Raw genomic sequence first — 25,624 nt, 5'->3', positions numbered from 1 at the left:
GCAGTTTATGTAGTGCCATTAAGGAACACATGGAAGCCAATAAGGTATTTAAGGACACATCAAAAACCATCCAGAATGAATTGCTAGACTGTATGCTGCAAGTCTGCCGTGAAAAGATACTGGAGGAAGTACACGACACTAAATACACTACTATCATGGCAGATGAAACTAAGTCTCTGAAGAGCCACAGTTGGCAATGTGTTCAGATACGTATTAAATGGCCAACCACTTGAAAGATTTTGGGGATTTTTAAATCCAGACGGACAAACCGCAGATGCAATATCTGAGTACATGCTGCAGCAAGTCAATAGTAATTTTCGAACCGGGCGAGTTGGTCGTGTGGTTAGGGGCGCGCGGCTGTGAGCTTGCATTCGGGAGATAGTGGGTATGAACCCCACTGTTGGGAGCCCTGAAAATGGTTTTCCGTGGTTTCCCATTCTTACACCAGGCCAATGGTGGGGCTGTACCTTAATTAAGGCCACGGCAGCTTCCTTCCCACTGCTAGGCCTTTCCTATTCCTTCGTCGCCATAAGACCTATCTGTGTCGATGCGACGTAAGAAGCAAATAGCCAATAATAGTAATTTTCGTGTTAATCCAGAGAAAATTACCGCCCAATCTTACGGTGGAGCATCTGTGATGAGTGGTGAAAGAGGTGGAGTTCGAAGGAAAATCAAAGCTAGGCAATTACATTTACTGCTACGCCACCATCTCAACCTCGTATTTGAACACGCGGCCTCTCAAAATCAAGCTGCACGCGTATTTTTCTGCAGCCTATCTGCGTTTCCTGCCTTCTTTTCCAGATATCCTCAACGTCTAGCAGCTTTGGTAAAAGTGGTAGTACAACGAATTCCAGGATGTTCATCAACAAGATGGAACTTCAATACTAGAACCGTCAATGTCGTGTATGAAAACAAAGATGCTTTGTTGCAATGTTTTCTGGACCTGGAAAAGTCGAAATCTGTAAGGCCATTTCAAGAAGCACGTGGACTCAGGCACAATTTGGAGGATGAAGAGTTTTAATTTTGCTGTCCTTCTTTCACAGAATAATGCCTCATGTGGATTATTTTATACTCCCAGCTACACGCAAGATCGACAGACGCAATCAAATTAGGAAATGCCGTTAGCATTTTTATGAAGGCTGTTGCTTCAGTCAGGGATTCTGTCGATAAAATAGCAAATGAAGTTTCTCCAGAAATGCCACAAAGCAAAAGACGCAGAACTGAATCCTACAGGACGGCTGATGCTAAGGATGTTTGTGATCGAATCACTGAAGAGTAAGTCGTAGATTTGAGTATGTTTCTTATTTAGAGGTTGCAAATTTATTCGCTTCGATTAATTTTGGTGAATATTCAAAACAGTTCCCTGTAAAAGGAGTTAGCGCCTTGTGTAACGTATACAGACTCCCAGACAAGAATAGACTTAATGACTGAGCTTAGCGTTCTGTATGAAGGAACTGATTTCAGAGAAACTGACAGTGCAGTTCCCTTGCTTCAACTGGTCCTGCAAGATACCTTCGCCCAAATATCAGAATTACTCAGGATTTTGATTACTATTCCAATGACCACTTCAGAACCGGAAAGATGCTTTTCGAGTCTTAAAAGGATAAAAAAGTTCCTTCGAAATAGTATGTGTCAGTAACGGTTGAATGCATTAGCGATGCTATCAATCGAGAAAAAGCTTATCTCGGAAATAATGAACTTCAACCAAATTGTGACTGACAAGTTTTGCAGCAAAAAAGATCGCCATATGGACTTCATATTGCGCCATTAGGTTAGTAAAAACAATATTTCTCGAATGAAATATTTATCTCGTAGACAGTTGTCGAAGTATTCATCTGTTTCCAAATTAATGTTGTTTTTGTTTGTTCTGAGTAATAAATTGTGAGAAAAGTTATTATTATTATTATTATTATTATTATTATTATTGTTACCAAGTTTGAAGTATGCGTTGCTCATCATGGCAATATGCACATTTAAAACAGCGTATTTAGCTTGTTTTTTTGTAGCACGTAGGACGATTTTTTCACGAGCTGCCACTGTGAACATGTTGGAAAAGATCGCTGAAATGAGAACTAAGAAGTACTGGAATCTTTGCTTGAGAAAGAACAGAGACTATACACCTCATTTTTGCTGTAAGAATGCTTACAGAAAAGTACTGGGAAGATGGAAAGAATCTTTGGACATTGAAAAGGTCTATGACAGTTCCTACGGAATAAGATCTGGGAATGCCAGGAAGGCCTCTAGGTGTCAAAGTACCTGACCAACAAAGTGAAGATATTATACCAGAATTGCTACAGCTGAGTTCAGATAGGCAATAGAAGATCAAAATGGTTTGATACAAAGAGAGGTATCCAACAAGGAAGTGCCCTATCATCACTGTTCAAAATAGTAATGGACAAGATCATAAAGTCTATCAAGAAAATGGACAGCAGACCAAATGCCCTGGTATTTCCTGATGATGTGCTATTATAGGGAGAAACAGAGGCTGAAGTACAGAAAAAACTGACTGAGTGGAACAATATGTTCAATAAATTTGAGATGAAGATAAACAAAACAAAGATTGTAGAAATGATCATGAATAGGAAAGGAACAAACTCAAACCTCTTTTTGAAAGGAGTAAAACTAGAATCAGTTTCTCACTTCAAGTACCTTGGAAGCACAATCTCCAAAGAAAACACTGTCAAGCAGGAAGTGCTCACCAGGACACAAAATGCATCAAACTTTTACAATGAAGTCAGAAATCTACTTTGGAACGGCAAAATACCTCAAAAACCAAACACAACCCTGTACTATACCTACTTCGTATCAATTCCCACATTAGGTTTAGAGGCATGTACTCTACCTAAACAATGGCTATGGCAGAATTCAGGCAACAGAAATGAGATTCATTAGAACTATGTATTAAACTACTCAAAGGGACAAAATCAACGTAATAAAGAAACATAGACTTCAGTGGTATGGGCACATTATGACAATGAAGAGTGAGAGACCAGCCAGAAAATACTTTGACCTTACTGTCCAAGGAAAAAGACAGTGGAGAAGGCCTAAGCAATGCTGGATAGATCCAGTGAAATCAGATATGGAGAAGAGAGGTCTCAAATGGGAAGATGTCCTGGAACAGAAGATGTGCAGATAGAATAGATGGCGAGTGCTTGTACACCATACCTGGGAAACTGGAATTGTAAAATGATGATGATGACTGTTGTTTTTTGATTTTATGGATTGGAACATAAATGACCAACCACCTAGAAAATCTGAAGTTTGGTATTTAGTCTTGCATTCAAACCCAATTGTAAGTATACGTGACTAATAAAATCATGATCTTAGCCATGAGACTGCCAGTTATAGGTGGAATTTTAACCTAGGCTGCCTTTGTAAGAAATCGGTAAGAATGTCTCTTAGCTATTACGTACACTCTTTAGTACTGTTTGTGGGAGGCCTAAATGAATAAATTGTTGCCTTTCATATTAATGTTTAATACAGCACTGAGTGCAAGAAATAGGCGTACTTGACCTTGGAGAACTCTTTGTATACAGATACTCAATGTCAAAATGGAACAGTTTGTAGAGGTTAATATTTGTGAGAAAATTACTCTTTCTTTCAAAGGCAAATTTGTAGAAGAAACAACGCAAACAGCACTCTTAGCACCTGCATTTTCAAATGTACTGTAGCTGAGAATTTAAAAAAAAAAAAAAAAAAAAAAACATGCATACATACATACATCATGGCGAACATCTTTTCCCTCGGTACCCTGTCATATGCTTTCTCTAAGATTACGAAACATAGCAATTACCTGGAGCATCCTGAAAATCTGATCCTGATAGCCTCTCTGTGCTCTGAAACCACACTGGTTTTCATCCAACTTCTTCTCAACTACTGATCGCACCCTCCCTTCCAAGATGCCAGTGAATACTTTGCCTGGTATACTAATCAATAAGATACCTCGATAGTTGTTACAATACTTCCTGTTCCCTTGCTTACAGATAGGTGCAATTACTGCTTTTGTCCAATCTGAAGGTACCTTACCAACACTCCATGCTAAACTACTCTATAAAGCCATTTCATCCCAGCCTTCCCACTATACTTGACCATTTCAGGTCTAATTTCATCTATTCCTGCTGCTTTATGACAATGGAGTTTATTTACCATCCTTTCCACTTCCTCAAGCATTTAACCAACATCATTTTCCTCCTGCCCATGAGCTTTGGCTGTTCACAACACCACCAGGAAGATTTCCTTTTACGTTGAGAAGATGTTCAAAATATTCCCTCCACCTCTCCAGTGATTCCCTGGGATCTATTCTAAGTTCACCTGAATTACCCAAAACACTGTTCATTTTCTTTTACCCTTCCTTCGTAAGGGTCGTTATTAATGTCCAGAAAGGTTTTCCTGATGCTTGACCTAGCCTTTCCAGGTTCTTACCAAAATCTTCCCACGACTTCTTTTGGATTCAACAACTATTTGTTTCGCTCTGTTTCTTTCATCTACATAAAATTCCCTGTCTGCATTGGCCCTTGTTGGAGCCATTTCTGGTAAGCCTTCTTTTTACGTTTACAAGCTGCTCTCACTTCAATCATTCCACCAAGATGTTTGCTTTTCCCCATCTTTACACAGAGCTGTTCCAAGGCATTCCCTTGCTGTTTCTACTACAGCATCCCTGTATCCCCCCGAATTCTCTTTCTATATCCTGAACCTGCTTACTGTCAACTGTTCAAAACTTCTCACTAATCACATCCATGTACTTCTGTCTAATTTCCTCGCCCTGGAGATTTTCTACCCTTATTCGTTTGCAGACAGATTTCACTTTTCTATCCTAGGCCTTGAGATAATTAGTTCACTACAGATCAGACAGTAGTCTGTATCATCAAAAAATCTTCAGAAAACTCATACATTCCTAACTTCCTGACAGACTTCCTGAATTCGAAGTCGGTTAAGATATAGTCTATTATATATCTGGTACCCCCTAGCCTCCCATGTGTAGCGGTGATTAGCCTTATGCTTGAAGAATGTATTTGTAACTGCTAAACCCATACTAGCACAGAAATCCAGCAAACGCTTCCCATTCCCATTAGCTTCCTTATCTTCCCCACATTTACCAATCACCCTTTCATATTCTTCAGTTCTATTTCCAACTCTTGCATTGAAATCGCCCATTAGCACTATCCTATCCTTGCTGGTTTTTTTTTTTGCTTTACGTCGCACCGACACAGATAGGTCTTAGGGCGACAATGGGACAGGGAAGGGCTGGGAGTGGGAAGGAATCGGCCGTGGCCTTAATTAAGGTACGGCCCCAGCATTTGCCTGGTGTGAAAATGGGAAATCACAGAAAACCATCTTCACGGCTGCCGACAGTGGGGTTCGAACCTACTAAGCGACTGCAGCTATCGAGCTTGGTATCCTTGCTGTTGACCCTGAGTATGATGTCACTCAATGCTTCACAAAATTTGTCAATTTCATCCTCATCCGCACCCTCACATGGTGAATACACTGAGACAATTCTCGTCCTAATTCCTCCAACTGCTAAATCTACCCATATCATTCACTCATTTACGTGCCTAACAGAGACTATGTTGCGTGCGATGGTATTCCTGATAAACAGCAATGGCAGTGTCCTCTCGAGTCCCAAACTGTCTCCCATGCAATGGTTTTTTTCAGTTTGGGGATGAGGTCAAAATCGCACAGGTCCGCTGAGCATGCCAGGCATTACAGTACTTGCACCCCAAGTGCTTAAGTTGCCTCCGTACAGCCTCTGCTGCATGTGGTCTGGTGTTGTCATGGAGGAGGATGACAATGTTTCAGCTTGTAACTCAAGCAGTGTCCATCTTCTGTCCATGTAGGCTACATGCACTGGGTAAATTATTGCACGTGACACATCGGTCTGGACACTAACAAATCTTCTGGATAGTTGCACGTTGCAGCTTGATTCACATCCATGCTGAAATGCTGCTGCCCATAGACATTATTTCCCACAGCTTACACAAAATCTCTACGACATTCTATGGCATTGTGACCCTGGCGAACAGCAAGTTCGATGTATGTACGCTGTTCTTGCCTCGCATCCATGCTGGCAAGTCTCATCTTGTGCTGTGTCCATGTACTACAAGTGACATGCTTTCCAGAACATATAACTATTGTATGGTAGCACTGTGCAAATGTGAGAAAAAAGATAGTTGTCAGGACTTATGCCCCAACCAGTGTAAAAACATCACATATCAGAAGAAAAGCTTGCTGATGTAGGTGCTCAACTAATGAAAATCACAGTGAAAATCTTTTTCAAAGTTAGCCCAACAAGAGAAGAACAACTATACATAAGCACAACCTGTTAACAATAATACTGACACATTATTAATAATGAACTACAGAAGTGCAACTGGTTTGCAGACTAATCTGGAACCAATGCAGTTTTAGACCTACAATCAGTTTTGTAGTGCTAAGGAGAGGTTCCACTATGCTGGATAAGTAGTAGCAAAAATAGTCGTGCTGATCAGGGAAAAATCAAGATTTGTACATGAAAGTCCATTGTGTGATCCTATGGTTGATGTGTAGTGTGCTGTAAATGAAAAGCAAATGGTCAATCCCATTTTGTGCCATGACTGCCATGATCATTTCTGAACAATGCATAAACTTAAATTAGTAGCAGTTTTTAATTAATTATAAAAGGTAAGTGTAAAGTGTATTCCAGAAACAAGGGGCTAAAGCTTATAAAGCTAAGACTATGGAGCTAAAGATTTTTGTAGATAACAAGTGAACAATTATGGTTTATGCAACTTCCAGACTTAATGCCTTCCAAATTTTAACTGAAGTTTAATTTTAAGGGTAGAATGTATAAATTTCTAAATCAAATATGTGAACAGCAGATCAACTGAAGAACATAATTTGAGAAGCAATATTCAGCATTTCAGAAAGAGAATTACAAACATATGTTTAAAAACCACTACCCTTATCTCATGGCAAACAGTGGACATTGTTTCCATTTTTTAAGAGGCAAAATTCATGAAGATGTTTATAATCCCTCAAAGTTTTGTTTTGTTTTGAATAGTCCTCCCTACATTGTGCTTCCCCCAACGCCCGCAAGAGCGCAACAGTTGCAACATCCGGCAGACACGATGCGTCCTCTATTCCAACAGTTGCAAAGATGGCGACTAACAGTGAAAAAGCGTATGCTGTTCTGGAATTTCATTCCAGCCAATCTGTGACAACCGTGCGACGAAACTTTAGAATAAAGTATCAGAAGGATCCACCCAGTGCCAACTCCATTCACCGATGGTATCAACAGTTCAAAACCACGGGATGTCTGTGCAAGGGAAAATCAACAGGCCGGCCTAGTGTGCCTGAAGAAATGGTTGAGTGTGTGCGACGCAGTTTTGAACTAGCCCGCAAAAGTCAACTCACTGAGCGAGCAGGGAAATGAACATGCCTCGTTCGACCGTTTGCATCTGCTCCAAGCATTGTCGCCAGCTGACAAAGTGACCGGTTTTGAGCTTTGTACAAGTTTTCAGGAACGTTTGGAAGATTATGAAGTTTAAGTTTGTAACAACCTTGTCTTCAGTGATGAGGTAGCATTTTTTCTTAGTGGTAAAATTAACAGGCACAATGTACGAATTTGCGGGACTGAAAATCCCTGTACCTGTGTGCAGCACATTCGTGACTCTCCCAAGCTCAATGTTTTCTGTGCCATCTCGAAATTTGAAGTTTTCAGCCCCTTCTCATTCGTTGAAAAATCCATTACAGGGCACATCTACCTGGATATGCTGGAGAATCGGCTCATGCCACAGTTGGAGACCGATAGCATGAACTTCATCTACCAACAGGATGGTGCTTCACCTCATTTCCATGCTGATGTTCAGGACTTTCTGAACAGCAGACTTCCAGAAAGATGGATTGGTCATATCGGGAATGAAGATCACGCCCACATGTCATGGCCTCCACGCTCTCCTGACCTCACCCCTTGCGACTTCTTCGTATGGGGTTACGTGAAAGACGCCATTTTTACGCCACCATTACAGGCTGACGTAACAGAACTGCGGGCCCACATCATCACTGCCTTTGGTCAAATTGATAGTGACATGCTATGTCGGGTGTGGGATGAACTTGACTATAGAGTTGATGTGTGTAGAGTCACTCATAGAGCACATATCGAGCACTTGTAGGCTCATTAAAAAACTGTGAGTTTTTCTGTCCGTCTATATAATTTTGTAATGTTACAACAAATAATAAACAAACAGGAATTTTTTGAAACCGCTCCAATCATTTGTGCGCATCCTTTACTAATAATTGACCCTGTTCATTCATTTGTTAATGCTGTAATAAAGGGTGTATCAAAATTTTTCCAAGGATGAAAACAGAGACAATAGGTGAAAAATCTACTGTGGGAAGTTAAAATCCACCAGAAAGCAAAATTGAACATTTTTCATTCCTACTTCATTCCAATTCTAACTTACAGATTTGAAACATGTACCCTACAGAATGAGTCTAATAGTAAAATCCAGTCAACAGAAATGAAATTCATCAGAATAATGAATCAAAAGATCAGGAAAGACAAGATTAGAAATGAAGCAAACAGGAAGGAAGCTGGCATCAAAATACTAGTTATCGAACTTTTAGGAAGATGCAGGCTACAATGATTTGGATATGTAATGAGGATGGTCAGAATGACAGCAAGGAATTACTTTGACAGAGGAGACAGAAGAGAGCAAAAGGGAGGCCAAGGAATCGATGTACTGACACAGAGAAATCAGAGGTAAGCAAGAGGAATGTCAAGTGGGAGGACATAGAGGAACAGAAACTATATTCTGAAAGGAAGAAATGCTGAGTGCTTGTACACCACACCTGGGAAACTAGAGCTGGAAATGATGATGATGATGATATGGCATATGACTTTTAGTGCTGGGATGTGTCCGAAGACTTTGGCTCACTAGGTGCAGGTCTTTTGATTTGACTCCCGTGGGCAACCTGCGCGTCGTGATGAGGATGAAATAACGATCAAGATGACACATACACCCAGGGCCTGTGCCAGGGCAATTAACCAATTATGGTTAAAATTCCCGACCCTGCTGGAAATCGAACCGGGACCCATGTGACCAAAGGCCAGCACGCTACCCACTTAGCCATGGAGCCAGATATGATGATGATGATGATGATGATGATAATAGAAGAAACAAACTCAGATATTTAAATAATTATAAAATGGAAATAAAATGAATTCCTTTTTTTGAATAAAACTATGACATGTCAATTTAATATTTATCTTTTACAAAAACTGTTCAAAAGTGCATCCTCCTGTTTCAATACAATGAATGAATGAATGAATGAATGAATGCAATGATGTGCCATTACCTGCCGTACATGTTAAAATATCCCAGGCATGCACTGTATATAGTACAGGGCTAACAATGAGCTCTTCCTTGGTTTCAATTGGAATCTCATACACACTCTCACTCTGCTCTAAATGTACAATGTTGTTAAAACACAGACATTGCATTCTGTCATGACATCTTTAACAGAATATGTTATGTAATATTGATAGGTTTTGAAGAATGAGAGTCATAATTAATTTATACCCTGACAGTATAGTTCCTGATTTTGTCAGTCAATAATTTGTTTCAGATCCATGGTTATTTGCCTAAAAAACCATTTGTTTCAGTCTCTTCTATCATCCTTAGAAGTTGGAGTATTGAAGTATGATACATCCTGTATATGTCATTTGTTCTACATTCTTCAGAATATGTATTTATTGTTTTTCAATTGTGCAAAAAATCATAAAGCTGGCACTGTAGCTGTGTACCTACAAACCTCTGAGGTGATGAATATGACAAGACTACATATTGCTACCTTCAACAATTTCCATATTGTTGTTGAACACATTCTATCAAGGAGTTCTGGAAGATCTATTTCTACCTATTTTAAAAGCAGTAACATATAAAAATTTCAAGAGTTTTACTAAAGTATGCCGAGACTAACCTCAAATAATGTATTTATCTGCTTGTTAATTTTAGTCCACTGTCATTAATAACTTTAAAAATTAAAATGGCTGCAACATATTATTCAAGTAGGTGCCCCAGAACTTGAAGTAAAGAACTATACCACTATTTCCTCTGAGCAAGTGCAGAAAAAATATTTATAGGATAATTGCTACCAGCACACCGATTTTAACCCTGGATATCTGTGAAATTTCTCAACTCAATGGTAAGCAAGAGTTAATGTACTTAGCTACAGAAGCAAGCACTGTTGTTTCACATAAGAGTGGTATAGTACAGAAGAAACTTCAGGAGTCGATGACTCACATAAGTTGAACTTCTTAAAACTGAAGTGACAGAAAATGGAACTCTACCATAAGGGAAGTGCATGTTGTAACAGTTATCAATTGAAGTCTAAATTCTTCAAACTTATTTTTGTCCTGACTAAATCTAGGACCAGGCATGGCAAAGTATTATTATTCTACTTCAAAGTCATTCCTTAAATTGATTTCTGCTACAGGATAGTGGGACTGTGGAAGAGAATGGTTCACTCCTTGCTTTGATTTGCATTTAATCAAGTTACTTTCAGTACAAAAATGTTAAATTATTGAAAAAAAATTATTATTATTATTATTATTATTATTATTATTATTATTATTATTATTATTATTATTATTATTATTAACTTATTGACCACATTGGACCACTTAAGTCTTCCATGTACAGTTTTTCTTTGAAGGTTGTACTGTTTGATTCTTCTTATCTGCCCAGTACTTCTTCATTTGTTCTGATCGCAGTGTTCTTAATTCGTCTGAAATCTCTACAGGCCTTCTGTGCATCATTTCAGTTGAAAATTTGTGATTCTTAAGAAGGGTGGTAACTTTATCCTTGTTCTCTGCATCTGTAATTTCGAGCCCAAGTGTTTTGAGATCCTCGTGAATTTCTTTGATCCAATGCCCTCCTGTCTTTTTACTCAGATTTCTCATCACTAGTTGTCATAAAATCCTGTTATCTGGTAATCGTAAAACGTGAAAGAAATAAGAGATTCTTTTCTTCATCGTGCTGGTAACTGGGTCAATCTCTCAACAGACAGTGTCATTGGGAGGATTCTCCAGAATCCTTCAACCTGGTACTTTTAATTTATACAAGTTCTGATAATTCTTCTTTTAGATTTGAGCAGCTGATCTGTTCTTCTTAAATTTTAAATTTGGAACAAGGTTTTGCTAGTGTAAGTGGCTTTAGGCAAAGTTACAGTTTTGTAGTGTTGGATCTTAGCGTCTATTGCACCGCCGTCTCAGTCTCTAAATACTGCCTGCTCTGTGCTGTGAGAATTGCGTTTACAGCGACACTGCAGATGGCAGCACTTACTGCACTCACAGCACATGTTGGTTAAATGAGAGTTCATCCGTAACACCAATATAAAATGAAAAATAATCCTTAACATGTTACTAATTGAGAAGATAATGCACATACAGAAACTAACATTTCAAATTTTGGCTTAGCTTAAGATACAAAAATGTAAAATATATAAAATATTACCAGTTACAGTAGATATATTAGGATCATCCCACTACTGCATGACACATACAAATTTTAGAATTTTCTCGACACTAATACTGTAATGGAGCGCCTTTTCAGTTGTTTTCTTACTGTTATTTACCAGCACCGGACGCACAAGTTTTTCTATCACTATTTCGCTAACCCTTTGTTCATGACCAGATTTTAAGATGCGTTTTATAGCACATACTGTAGTGCGTGCATTTGTCATGTCATTATATCCACCACCCAATCTCACTGCACTCAATAGAGCTTCTATTGCGTCTCCAGAAAATCATCCAGTGAGAACATAAAAAGAACCCATTTTGCAACAGATAAGACACACATTCCACTATAGATTTTACAGTTAGCGAGACAGCATCTGCCGTCTCATTAGTTAGACACTTCAGTTTTGCACGTTTTCATTCCAACTGAATTATTTAAACATATTCGATGAAATCTCCCTTAACCATTGTAAGTATTTAATCTGCTGGTGAATAGAAATGTACACAATTTGGATTGTTTTGCCGAATGTGCTGAGTTCTGTCAATGACGTCGTAGAATGTGAAAAGTTTGTAAATTGATTCCATGAAGCACACTGTTGATTCCTCGTCTGAAAAGAACTTGTGTTTATAAACGGCCATGGTTTTCTTTCATGAAGCAAATAGCACATATCAGGATAGTTTAAATAAATATGCTCCTGTACATTACAGATATTGTACTGTTCCACACCAAAACTTATTACAAGTGTTCTGCCGAATGTTGTATTATTATGTGTTTCATGTCAATCAATAACACTACATATGACAAATTGATTGTTTTGTAATACAGTATGATACGATAGAAAATGGTATACATTGTAGCTTACTGAGCTGGATAGCTGCAGTAGCTTAAGTGGGGCCAGTATGCAGTATTCGGGAGATAGTGGGTTCGAACCCCACTGTCGGCAGCCCTGAAGATGGTTTTCCGTGGTTTCCCATTTTCACACCAGGCAAATGCTGGGGCTGTACCTTAATGAAGGCCACGGCTGCTTCCTCACCATTCCTAACCATTTCCTGTCCCATCGTTGCCATAAGACCTATCTGTGTCGGTGCGACATAAAGCTACTTGCTTGTACATTGTAGCTTCATGCCAAATCTTAACTATTACCTGTTTTGCCCTGAGTACAACTGGTAGTGATGCACACTTCAGACTTGTTCCATTCAGTGTGGTAATGCCATGATTCATACTACGTTATGACTCTTGTCAAAAAATAATTTTGGTCATTTTCAATGGCAAGTTGAAAGAAAAGGCAAGAGAGATGAAGCTGTCACCAACAGGTAAGTCTTAATGATAAAATTTCATGCCACGTCAGCAAGTTACTGTGCTTTTCAGACCAGGTTTGATATGGTCCTGGTACAGTATTATTTTGACTGAGTTCAATAGTCCTAGTATTATTTTGACTGAGTTCAATACTGTATCTGATTCTGTAACATAAAAAAAACTGGAATTCATCACCACCAATCCCATAACCATACTCACTCACATAATGGTTTCTCAGACGAATGCTCTAAAATGTGAATGCTTCATAAACTACAGTCAAGATAAACATGTTTCTGTTTTTTAAAATAAAGTATTATTAACTAATGGTAAAACCAAGTCTGAGCACAAAATATCTTTCCTTTCTACTATCTACTGATGAACTCGCAGACATTAAGTTTGTAAACAGCAGTTAGTCATTTGGTAGATAGTATTTTCAAACATGACACATGGTACAGTATATATACAGGGCACTTATGTGAAGGATTTTAGAAATTTTGTTAGATATTTTCAAATACACAGAACTGATGCAGGCTACTGAGGGCACTTAAGTGAAGAATCTAGAAACAATTAGTTTCTCTGCATTTCCATGCATAGAGTTTATCACATGATGTAACATCAGAATTTAAAATTATGCCCACATACTTAACTTATTAGAATAGTGGATATCATTCAGCATGCAAGATGCCAAATGAGTCCTGATCATTGCAAATATTTCCAGCTCTGTGCGCTTTGAAAGGTACCATACCGGATAAATGTAATGATGATAATCACTTGCAATTAATTATACAGTTTTAGCAATCAAGATACAAAAATGCACAAATGATGAAAGAGAACAACTGGCCATTGTAAAAAAATTTAAACTATTAAATGTATTTGGTGGAACATCAATCCTTCATTTCATTATCTTTGTACAGTTAAAAGAGATCAATTTACAGTGTTTAACTTATTTATCATGCTTAAAAAATGAGAACTACTTTAACATCTTCCATTTATGAGAAGTAAGTCCATTTTAAAATACATATACTTTCCCAATGAAAAGTACTATGCACATTTACCATTACAACAACAGAAGTTCAAAGATGTTGTTCTATCCACAATTTGGGTGGTACAAACATACCATTCAGTCTTAATAACACACAATGATAAAGAGAGTAACAGGAAGCACTTATCATAGCTTATTGTTCATGCATATCAAATTCTCTACAATTCTTCCAAATTCCTGGGAAGTTAAAGGTCCTTTCCCAGATTTACAGATCTCATCGGTAAGTATGGAGTACCTGTCATGGTCCCAATGAAGAAGAGCATTTTACTGAATACGACTTCCCTGCTGTAGCAAAACAAAATGCTCTTGTGCACACTATACAGTGCCATATTGTTCATACAGGATTGCTGAAACATAAAACCGGTTTTCGTATGTATAGCCTCCAACCTAACTTCACTTCAACAAGGAGTTCTGAACAGCAAATATATATTACAGTAATTTCAACAAATATAAAAGTGACCTCAAAAGCCCTGAAATGGAGAAGAGGAGGGGAAGATGAAACTGTAAAACTGAAAGATTATTAAAAACAAAATTTCCAATAATTGTAAGGAAGGTTGAAGAATAAAGTGTTTAAGGAATAATGGAACAAACTGTATGACCATCAACAATGAGTAAGATAGAATCCCCTAGTTCCTATTACTGAATTTATATTATCATCAAACATTAGCCAGAAAGTTGCATAAAAATAAAAATTAAAAATAAAATAAATAAAGTGAAAAGGTTGTTAAATGATAAACATCTACAGTAGATTAGTAACTTGCAGTTCTTTCTACTTTAATACGAGAACCATAGAGAAACAACTAAAACATTCATATTTTTAAATTTATGTATTTTATTTTTACCTTGTCTGATTTAAGAATCTTGAGATGATATTTCCTGAGAGCTCTGTAAGAGCATTAACATTTTCTAAAGGGATCTAAAAAGAGCAATCATTATGAAGGCAATGTACAGGGAACTGTTCACTAATAGATAAACAAGTTCTCCAGTAATATCTATAGAGACTAATTCCAAGATGATTTTGGTTGAGAAGCAAAACCATTCATACCGAACTCGATAGCTACAGTCGCTTAATTGCGGCCAGTGTCCAGTAATCGGGAGATTGTGGGTTCGAGCCCCACTGTCGGCAGCCCTGAAGATGGTTTTCCATGGTTTCCCATTTTCACACCAGGCAAATGCCGGGGCTCTACCTTAATTAAGGCCAGGGCCGCATCCTTCCACTTCCTAGGCATTTCCAATCCCATCGTCGCCATAAGACCTATCTGTGTCGGTGCGACGTAAAAAAGAAAAGAAAAGGGAAAAAAAAAAAAACATTCATGGACAAGCACACCACCATGGCATTCTACATTTAAAATGAAGTCATGTTTTATGGAGGTCATTAGTCATGGCAACCGTGTAATATCTTCTGAACCTGTGGGAGCACAGTAAATCCACAATATATGTTTGAAAACAAGCGTCACACACTTATTGAATGCCACCAACAGATGGTGTTTATGTGCACAGGTAGCTAGTTAACAATGCATGAAGAAGTTAGTCAGTTACTGCCTGTGTTCAAAATGGATGTACGTAAGTTGAAGTCATATGTAACACTGTACTGAACGAGATGGCCGTGTAGTTAGGGGTGAGCAGCTGTGAACTTGCATTCGGGAGATAGTGGGTTCAAACTCCACTGTTGACAGCCCTGAAGACGATTTTCTGTGGTTTCCCCTTTTCACACCAGGCAAATGCTGGGGCTGTACCTTAATTAAAGCCACGAACACTTTCTTCCACTCTCAGCCATTTCTTATCTCATTGTCGCCATAAGACGCCACCACGTGTCGGTTCAACAGAAAGCAACTTGTAAGAAAAGAAAAGAAGAAGACGTAAACATTGCAGTTCTCTATGGCAGAAATTCACATCAGTGTCACGTGGAACAAGCAATGCATTAGGTAATGAAGCTTTTGAGGACTTCAACTGTAGATGCATAGCAAATGTTGAACTGCTGACCAAAAGACCTCCCGTGTCCAGAGGTGCCTGTGACCATTATTTGTGTTTATTTTCTCCACAATCAAACAAGGATTTCTATTCACTTATTTTTTAATTGCCCCTTGCCATTAGTTCCTGTACCTAGACTTACTTTGGTGCAAGCACTGAGCAGCATATTCCAGTAGCTTTCAAACGCATACAGTGGATTTACATTGCTGCCACTTTATTGGAAAATCAAGTATTACACTGAGGGCGGCAAGAAGCGATCAAGTGAGTCTGTCAGAGCGGGGAGAGCGCAAATGTCTAAAATCTTGCAGGGTGAATCCGATCAGCTTGAGAAGATACAGAAAGAGGTCAGGCCTCATGGAAGATGTAATTATAGCTCTATATACCTGTCTAACACAGTTAATTCTGTGAAGCATCTAAAACGCATCAGGACAATATAAACAATGAAATCAAGCTTAAAATGGGGGGACCAAACTGATTTAAGCAGTGAAGAGAAAACACTGATTGAAAGGCTACTGATCTGTGCAAATTGGAGTTTTCCTCTAAGAGATAGTGCTATCTGAAACATGGTCCAAAGCTATCTCAGCAGGATAGGAAGGACGGAAAAACAATTCACTAACAACAGACAGGGAAAGGACTGGCTCCATGGGTTGTCTTTTTTTTCTTTTTTTGGTAAGAAACAAAGGATTAAGTGCACGGCTGAGTGACAACATAAAGGATAAAAACAAGCTCTGTAGGGTGAGTATTTCTCCAAGCAAGCACTTGATGGAATTTCATCAACTAATGTTACTAATTACAAGGCTAATTTTTCCAATGACCCAGGTGAAGTTAAAAATCGTCAAATGAGGAGTTAAACACACTGAAAGGGTAACTGACTCCTCAAAGGATAACATTAACATTATGATTGCAGCGACAGCGACGGTAAATTCCTTCTGCTATATGCAGTATACAAGAGTAAATATCTCTCCGATAAATGTTTAATGGGGAAGTAGCTGGTTCTGACCATAATAAAAATCCACGTTGATATGTGTAAGTTTGAAACATGGTTTGCTGACATTCTACTTTTAAACCATGTGTGCTTTGTTCTTTTACCTCCCATCACCAGTCATCTTTGCCAACCAATCAACGTGACATTCTTTCGCCCACTCAATCATGCCTGGAGGAAAGTTCTTGACAAATGGAAGCACCGTAACAGAGGCATAGTTCCCAAATAGGAATTTCCTTGCCCCCTTAAAAAAAGTTTGACCATATTGATGAAAATAAGGCACTAAACAACATACCTGGATTTTAAAAATCAAGAATTTTTCCTTTTTGTTCAGAAAATATTCTCTGTCAGATTGTAGAAGCCGATGATGAAGATGATTCACAAGAATACGACAGATCCCGGGCAGCTTTTGTTGATCACTTGAAAAGGACACATGTAGGGGAGATCAGCATAAACACAAAATCAAGGGCAAAACGTAAGACTTGTTCAAATTTATGCCTGGTAAGGGACTGATCATTCAAAATCTTGAACAAAGACATTACAGCAGCTGGGACCTCCGCATTAGAAGAACAGCAAGGAAATGATGATTCAGACTACATTTCTGAAATCAAAACAGCAGAAAATGAAAACGAGAAAAGTGGAGAAAAAGAATGGGAAGAAAGTGAAGGAAGGATGATGATGATGATGCTTGTTGTTTAAAGGGGTCTAACATAGAAAGTCATCGGCCCAGGAAGACTTTTAGGACAGTTTGTTATGATGTCTTCTTATGAAAACGACAAACAGGTACTTCATTGGAAGAGTAGAGAAAGAAGTTTATTTCCTAAGGAATAACGGTCACCGACAGTTTTACACACTTTGTCTGTCTTCCCCGGGATGGAAGATCTGACACACATGGAGAAAAGTGATTCAGTGCGCAAGGTGGAATGCGTAACGCTGAGAAGAGGAAAATATTCATTCAAGAATGTTAATGACATTATCAATGAGACTGAATAACATGTGAATAGTATAACATGTTGGAATCTCACTGGGGAGGTTCAAGTTGTGTAACTGTACAGTAGATTAACATACATATTATGGTAGCTGAACTTCCTTGAAAGTACAATTTATATTTCCCAAATAATTACTTATCAATCTCCATTTGAGACTTAAAATGAGTTTCAGTGAAAAATAAATGTGTGACCGTTATTACTGCACAATTCTGATCAGTCAACTGATACTTAAAATCAGCACTGTTGAAGAACAAAGACGACATTTACTGAAGTCCTATCATTAAGAAGGAATGTATATTCCAAATAAAGAAACCATAAATAAAATAATCCATTGAAAATGTTTAAATATTTGTAAATTTTCATTGGCATTACCTGCATTTACGGTACTTATGCTATAGCATTCAACATAAATGGCAACTCCAAATTTTGATGAGAATTTCCTCACTGTATTACAATAAAAATAACACCAAAAACATTCTGAAACTAAATTAATATTATCATCACACATTCACAATAACAAAAATATATATAAGCCATTGACCATCTTGCAGGATATGCTTAAAGTGATCACGTATTAAGGAAGATGCTAGAGGGATGCATCTTGCAAGGGATGAGAAACGAGAGCTTCTCTAACTCTTGGCGACAAGATATATCTACTTAATTAACTTCTAAATAATATTTCACACATTTTGCAGTAGCACTTAACCCCTCAGCGCCGACCTCTATACATGGTATAGACCCATACATGGTTTCACATTTACGGCTATATCGCGAAGAGTTTTGGAGTTATGGATATGCAAATTGTTTTGTTTCCAAGAAGACATTTTCAGGTTTATCAGTGTTGTAAATAAGAATTGAAGATCGTTAAAATGTAGTTGTTTTTTCAAGCACAATTATTTGTCAAGTAAGTCTGAGCACTAATATCCGCTTTAAAAAAAAGTCTGTTTCCTTCATTCTTTCCCACAGAATAAAATAAAGAAATGATGATCTGAGACGTTTGTCTTTTCGCGTGATGTTCTTTGCTCTATTTTTACATTGAGAGTGTGGTTTATTTATTATATTTATCTTTATTTCTCGGCTTGTAATATTTCCATAACTCTCCATGAGCGCTCTGTGTAGGCATGAGTTAGTGCTGCTTTCTGTCATACGATACGAGAACCAGTTGTTCGTGGTATATATCTCGTTTGAAAGACAATGTCTCGACCTTTTATCTGAAATATGTATCAAGTTGCTTTGTTTCGTCATAAATGTTATTCCCCTCATTCAGTTTCGTCCTGCTGCTTTCGGTCTCGCTGCAGCTTCATCAGTCCGTGTGATGCGCCACGCTCAATGGCTAGCCCCGGCCATGGTTTGACAGTAACGTGCTTGAAATATTGTATAATTCAGATGAAAGTTTAGTCGGAAGTAGTAGTGGCAGTATGAGTAATAGATGATGTGGCTGTGGCGGATGCAGTGGTAAATGATGAGACTAATGATGAGTAGGAACGAGTACTTGGAAATTTCGTGTAGGAGACTATGGATAATTATACATGTCAGAGGGAAGTTTTCAACAGTGAATTCGGATTCCTATATTCTCTAATAATATTCAGACAAGTCACAGAGACAAACATTGAGCACTTATCTTATCGGGTTCAGCTGGTGGAAGGTTTGTTTACAAAATACGCTCGCTCAGCCGGGGAACGAAGACTGGCGCGCATCAGATAATACAGTTCCAAGGTTGGAGGAAAGACATTTTATCAGGAAATTATCACCCAAGAGTGAGAAATCCAAACCTCAGAGAGGTTGTTTCGTGTGTTCAAAACACGGCGATTAGAAGACGTCGGTGTACTGCTGCCAGGAGTGTGACTTGGGTCTCTGTCTCGAAGAGTGCTTTGAACTCTATCACACAAAACTGAATTACTAAGGTAATGTGAAACAATGATGTAATTATCTGCATGTACATAGTTCTATCGTAAGAAATTCCAAATTTCGTGAATATCTGGCTACTCTTATACTTGTAGTAACGCTTTAAGTAAATCAATGTATTTCAGTAGCGCGTAGTTGAAATCTCATCTGGCCATGGGGTAGGAAGCTCTTCAAATGGCTGCGACGCTGGGGGGGTTAATGAATGAAAATGTCTGGAATATGGGTTAGGATATTCTTATCTGTATTAAATTCGCTGAATTTATGCAGCATCTTTTGCTACTCAAGACTGTTTTCAGGCTGTTATTTATCACTAAAAATAATGTCTTACAAGATATTCTTTAATTCATTTCCATAGTCTTATTTCATCAAAATCATTAACTTACATTTACAGTACTTCCTAATACACAAAAATACACTACCATGAAGAAGCAATATTTTCCTCCCCTCTCGAATAAAAGAATATATTTGTTTAACCCGATCAGTGCTACACCTGCCTATAGACGGGCTGAAGCGGCCGGTCCAGCACTGCTACGCCCGTCTATAGACGGTGCGCGAGAACTTACAATTCTTTTAGTTTCCCGGTTCACTCTCGAGTACCAATTTGAATTCTGACATGTTCCGCCATCTGTTGGGCATTATGTAGAATTAATTGATCACAGATTATAGCTTCGGGAAGTAACTTACAGAGCTTTTTGTAGAGGTCTGTGGAGTTCATTTGTGATGTAAACAAACATGGCGGAACAACAATCTCGTTACTCTTGCAGTGATGTTATTTCGGATCAAAGAATCGTTCAGTTATTAACCATAGCAGAAAGTGATGATGGAGATGATGATTTTAATGAAATGTTAAGCGATTTTGAACGTGAGAGTGCGGAAAATATTGTATGTGAGAGAGAAACAGAGCCTCTTTCTAAATGAAAGAAGAAAAACCTGGCGAGTTCAAAAGCTATTTTATCACTATTTTCGTGGCGGACGGATTACTTTTCTCCACCAGACTTTCAAGTAACTGTACTCTGAGGGCCAAGTAGTGTTTGATGACAACCCTAAAATAATTGATTTATAAAAACATTTGTGCCAGTGGAGTTGGTGCAGATAGTTGAACAAATCGACATTACAAACCACCAGTAGAAAACATTTAACTATTACCACATTCCAGGTTTAGAAAGTATTTTAAAATATCAACTTATGTACTTCTAGGAAGTTACATGCATTAGTTGCCTACTGATTTTAGGAAATATTATTTTGGGCTCTTTACTTTGTAGAAAGATAATGTACACATAGGCACAAAAGTGTAATTTTGTTTTCTCTCAAAATAATATTGAACATAAGTGTAGGATTTTCCATTTGCATTTAGATTTATAAAGAATCAAGATTTATAAACATTTTAAGCTAATCACCCCACTGATAAGTTAAAAATTGAGGCTTCTACAATTTTTTTTTTTACATACGAATGAAAAAACTCAGCACTGAGGTACCAGGCAACTGGTAACTCAGCACTTAAAAGGTTAATAATCAGGTTTTTTAAAATTACAGATATGTTACAGTGTTACATGTGTTCTACTTAGTGTTTTTGACAGACTGAAAATCTTTAAAGTTAAAAATGTAAGTGCAAAAAAAGCAGGGTAAGAAAGGCGGTGCAAGGTCTATACACCACTTAACACATGAGGTGGATGACCACATAACCTGTCTCATTTGAACCAGAGCCTTTTATTTATGGTGGAAGAAAAAGATCTGCACCCTTCCACTTATTTTAATGAATGCAGTATTTTTAGTGCATGGAAGTCCCAGAAAATGAAGTGCCTTGAAATATTTGTTTCTGGTGAATTTGTTTCGAAAGCAAATATACATTGGGGAAAATTCACCATTTCGAGAGTCACAAGACATTTTAAGGCAGTCGAACATCAGCTAGTAGCTCTTCTGCTTTGCAGACAGCATTTGTAGCTCAAGCTACATTCTATTCTTCTTCACACTATTTTTGTGAATAAATAGTTATAATTTCACAGTCAAATACAAAATACAAAATAAAAAATTTCATTCAAAGGAATAACAACACTAAATTTTTGTTTAATTGCAGATAATATTTAGTTTGTGTTTGAAGAATTTGTAAACTGGGTTTTGTTCTATTTTAGACCTGTTTGGAAATAAGCAGTTTTATTAATACTGTATTAACAAAAGAGATCCAATATACTGTACTGGAGGCATGAAATTCTAAAAAAATGTTGCAGAAGGAAGTGATCATGGCCTTAATTACGGTACAGCCCCATCATCTGCCTGGTATGAAAATGGGAAACCATATTCAGGACTGCCGACAGTGGGGTTCGAACCCATTATTTCCCGAATGCAAGCTGACAGCTACAGGACCCAAACCATGCAGCTACTCACTTGGTTCTTTTCGTCTTCTTCTTTGTGCTTTCCTGGACTTTGCACAGCACCCAGTCACTACTTTGTTCTTTAAAAAATGAAAGTTGACCGTTTTGAAGTGGGAAGTTAGATTAGTGTTAGTCACTAGATGAACTGCACCCATTTCGATTAAAACAGCTCAAGTCCCAAACTTTGCGAGAAAAAATGTCTACAAGATGTGGTACAAATGTGCTCACAGAGAGGACAGCACTATTCACTTCAACCTGAGAAGTTTTATGAGATTCTCGAGGTTTTGGTTGCTGACCTCGAGACTCTCGAGTGAGAGTAATTTCCATCTTACATTCCAAAGCAGTGATTACTGGTATAGCATCATACAATATTTTCTTGCACATGACAGAGGATGGCACCATAAAACCATCCAATTCATACAACACCTGTACTGAAACCTGTCTCCTGTGCATCACAACTAGCACGAAAATACTGTAATATAAACTTCAAAATACAGTGGAACCTCGATTATCCGTTCCCGGAAAATACGTTTTCCCGGAATATGCGTTCAAATTACGTGGTCCCGCGAGCATCGTAATTAAATCACGTTGTAAAAGTCCCGCATTATCCGTTCCTGGAAGAAACGCTTTCCCGGATCAACCGTCCAGAAATTCCAGTCACATCAATGCTAAATCCTCGATCAATCGTTTTTTTAATAAACTGTATCTCACGAAAGGACGGCTATGGCATATTTATGGATCTTGGCGTTAACGCCCCGTCACTGCAATAATTAAAGCAAGTACTGTACTGGTACTAGAAAAGCGATCGGCGGTGAACTTGCATAAGAGACCATCTTAGCATCGCATTCGGATGGTATTGTTTAGAGAATCTCGGAAAATCATAAAGCAGAGGGTGCCCACAACAATTGCAAGGAGACACGGCGCATTTCGACAGCTCTGCTTGAAGACGGAACGAGTTTCGTCATATGTTCGCACATACAGTCACTCCCATAAATATTCGGCCACTGATAAAATCCGCGAAAAAGTGATGACAATAACGCTCCCATGAGCCGAATGTGAAACCAAATGTGTCCAAGTTATGAAACTACATTTGGTTGCTTAGGTCGAACAGAAATCACGGAACATTGATGTACAGTATGCTGTAAAAGAAAGGACATAGTGGACATGGGTGAAATGACACGCCTCAAATATATTCGGTCAACCGAAAAGGCCGGGATTGCCGTTGTTTTCATTGACAGAGAGAGGGCAGATAGCGTTGCAAAACGTTCAGTTCAGGAGTGCGGTGACGCGAGACACGTCGTACAGAAATTATTTTGCTGCAGTGTTGCCGAATGGTATCAAATGGGGTGCAAAAAACAACACAATACCACTTTTGAGGAACGCCAGCTCGTGATATTCCATCGTGCTCGAGGTAAATCGCATAGAAAGATATCGCAGATGCTTAACATAACCAGAACAACAATTGGAGATATAATAAGACGATGCAAAAATGAAGACAGAATTGTTTCAATTTCCCAGGCAGGCAGACCAAGAAGGCTGACACAACGAGAGGAGCGGTTGTGCTTCAGAATGGAAAACGAAATCCGAACATTAGTGCTCCGAAACTGGCAGCAGCTGTTTTAGAGGAGTGTGGAAGGAAAGTGGGTACTGATACCGTGCGAAGAGCACTGCGAAGGACTGAGTTCTTTCGGAGAAGAGTTAGGAGGAAACCATACATTAGTGCAGTAAATAAAAACAAGCGACTATAGTTCGCAAAAAACCTTCGTACGCAAACCCAGTGCTTGGTGGGAGGATGTGTTATTTGTTGATGAGTCAAAGTTCAACGTCTTCAGGTCCGATCGAAAGCAATTTGTGTGCTGGAAACGTCATGAGGAACTGAGAACAAGCAATTTACAAGCAACGGGAAAAAATTGTGGAGGAAGAGCAATCGTGTAGGGATGTGTAGCATCGAACGGGGTTGGTGCACTGAGTTTCATTGAAGATACTTCGACAAAAAAGGGCGTATTTGGCTATCCTCAAAAACAACTTGCGTAAATTTGTGGAACAACTTGGTATACAGTGTACTTTTAAGTTCTACCAAGATATCGACCTCAAGCACAAGTCGTAACTTGTCAGGGAGTGGCTGTTGTACAACTGCCCGAAGGTCTTGAAACTCCACCACAATCACTCGACCTGAACCCCATCGAGAAGGTATGGAGTCGAATGAAGGCAGCTCTGCAATTGCGGCGGTCAAGTTCCTTCAGAGACTTGAAGAGGAGACTGCTAAAAGAATGGGCGGCATTAAGCCCTGATTACATCAAGAAAGTTATCGCCAGTATGCCGAATCGACTGGAATAGGTCCTAAAACATCAAGGTGGACCTACAAAGTATGCGAGTTTATGTTGCTTTCTGTATAGTGGCCGAATATTTTTGAGGTGGCACTGGAATTATTGCTTTTATTTAATGTACGACGGAGGGCGTACTAATGACTGTCAGAAGATTTTGAATTACATCACAATGTTTGTATAACGTGTTACTATGTTTTCCTACATGTTTCGTTGTATTAAACGTTATCATTATAGTGTAAGAATAACTACCCAATAAAAGTGTGTGAAAAATCAGACTGACCGAATATTTATGGGAGTAACTGTATAAAACGTCCATATTATGTCCAGGGTTGCATGTTTATATTTTTACATTTTTTTCTATCATACTGCCGAAGAGGTTTTCGGCACTTTGCTCGGGGCATTGCAGAGTAACTGGGCTTTCAGGCAGGAATCGAAACTGCTCCTTCTTAACACAAATTCAGAACCTTTTGATATTATCGTACATGATATGTTAGCAAGACCAAAACAGATGTTGCACCCTACATTAAAAAAAAAAAAAAAAAAAAAAAAAAAAAAAAAAAAAAAAGGCCATGGGAGGTCTTGGGATTGCCTATTACTGTTTAGGTCCTGATGTAAGCCTGGGGATTCTATGTTTTCGTGTTAAAATACCAAAAACTGCAGTCGTTTTATTTGCGCACGTTACATTTTAAATGGTTGGTATCATTTCAAACTCGTACTGATATGTGCAGCGAGCGCGCTTTCCAGATGACCTCAAGGTCACGAATAACCGTAATTTCTGAAGTTTTTATATTTCTTTTATCTTTCCAATTTGATTGGATTTGTGACGCGCAGAATTGAATATAATGCATTCGAGAACTTTTAAGAATCGATACTTACATTCGAAACCATGTTTTCGAGTTCAACATAACCTTTAAAAGTCGATGTAGGCCTAATTTGCGCGGTACGAGATTTCCAGAAACTGACTACGAACAGTATACCGGAGACCAAATTACAATGAAAGATTAAGAAATGAACGGATTTCGCCATCATTTTGGGTGCTTTTGTATCTAATGTGCTTTATTTTATTAGATGAGAGAATTAAAAACTACTTGTGGTCGATTGTCGTTTGGCTTGGCGTTATTAGATTTTTCGAAGTTTGGCTAGCCTAATCAAAGTTGCTGAACTGAAAGAAGTTTTCACGGGAAACTGACGAAGATTCCCCTGTAAAACTGAATATAAAGTACCGAGATTTTGAACTCGCGTACC

The 25,624-nt window shown here is 38.3% G+C and overlaps 1 protein-coding gene across 3 annotated transcripts in view; it reads right to left on the bottom strand.

Moving 5' to 3' along the window:
- The window catches only part of l(3)L1231 (lethal (3) L1231), a 307,686-nt gene that overhangs the window by 102,826 nt on the left and 179,236 nt on the right, over positions 1-25,624 (bottom strand). The window contains exons 9-10 of one of the 3 annotated variants that reach the window (XR_011017581.1): positions 17,085-17,208; positions 13,234-14,183 (exon numbers count right to left, since the gene is read on the bottom strand). The exons of 1 other annotated variant lie outside the window; for it this stretch is intronic. Coding sequence is in view for 1 of the 2 variants with exons in the window: in XM_068225345.1 (XP_068081446.1) it covers positions 14,152-14,183 (32 nt within the window). In the remaining variant the exon portion in view is untranslated. Of the gene's footprint in view, positions 1-13,233; positions 14,184-17,084; positions 17,209-25,624 lie in introns of those variants that run through there. One more of the 3 variants, XM_068225345.1, reaches the window with a different exon arrangement.

This window comes from Anabrus simplex, chromosome 1 (genome assembly GCF_040414725.1).
Source record: "Anabrus simplex isolate iqAnaSimp1 chromosome 1, ASM4041472v1, whole genome shotgun sequence".
Taxonomy (NCBI): domain Eukaryota; kingdom Metazoa; phylum Arthropoda; class Insecta; order Orthoptera; family Tettigoniidae; genus Anabrus; species Anabrus simplex.
Note: the sequence above shows the minus strand (reverse complement) of the source record. Positions and strands in the feature narration are given on the sequence as shown.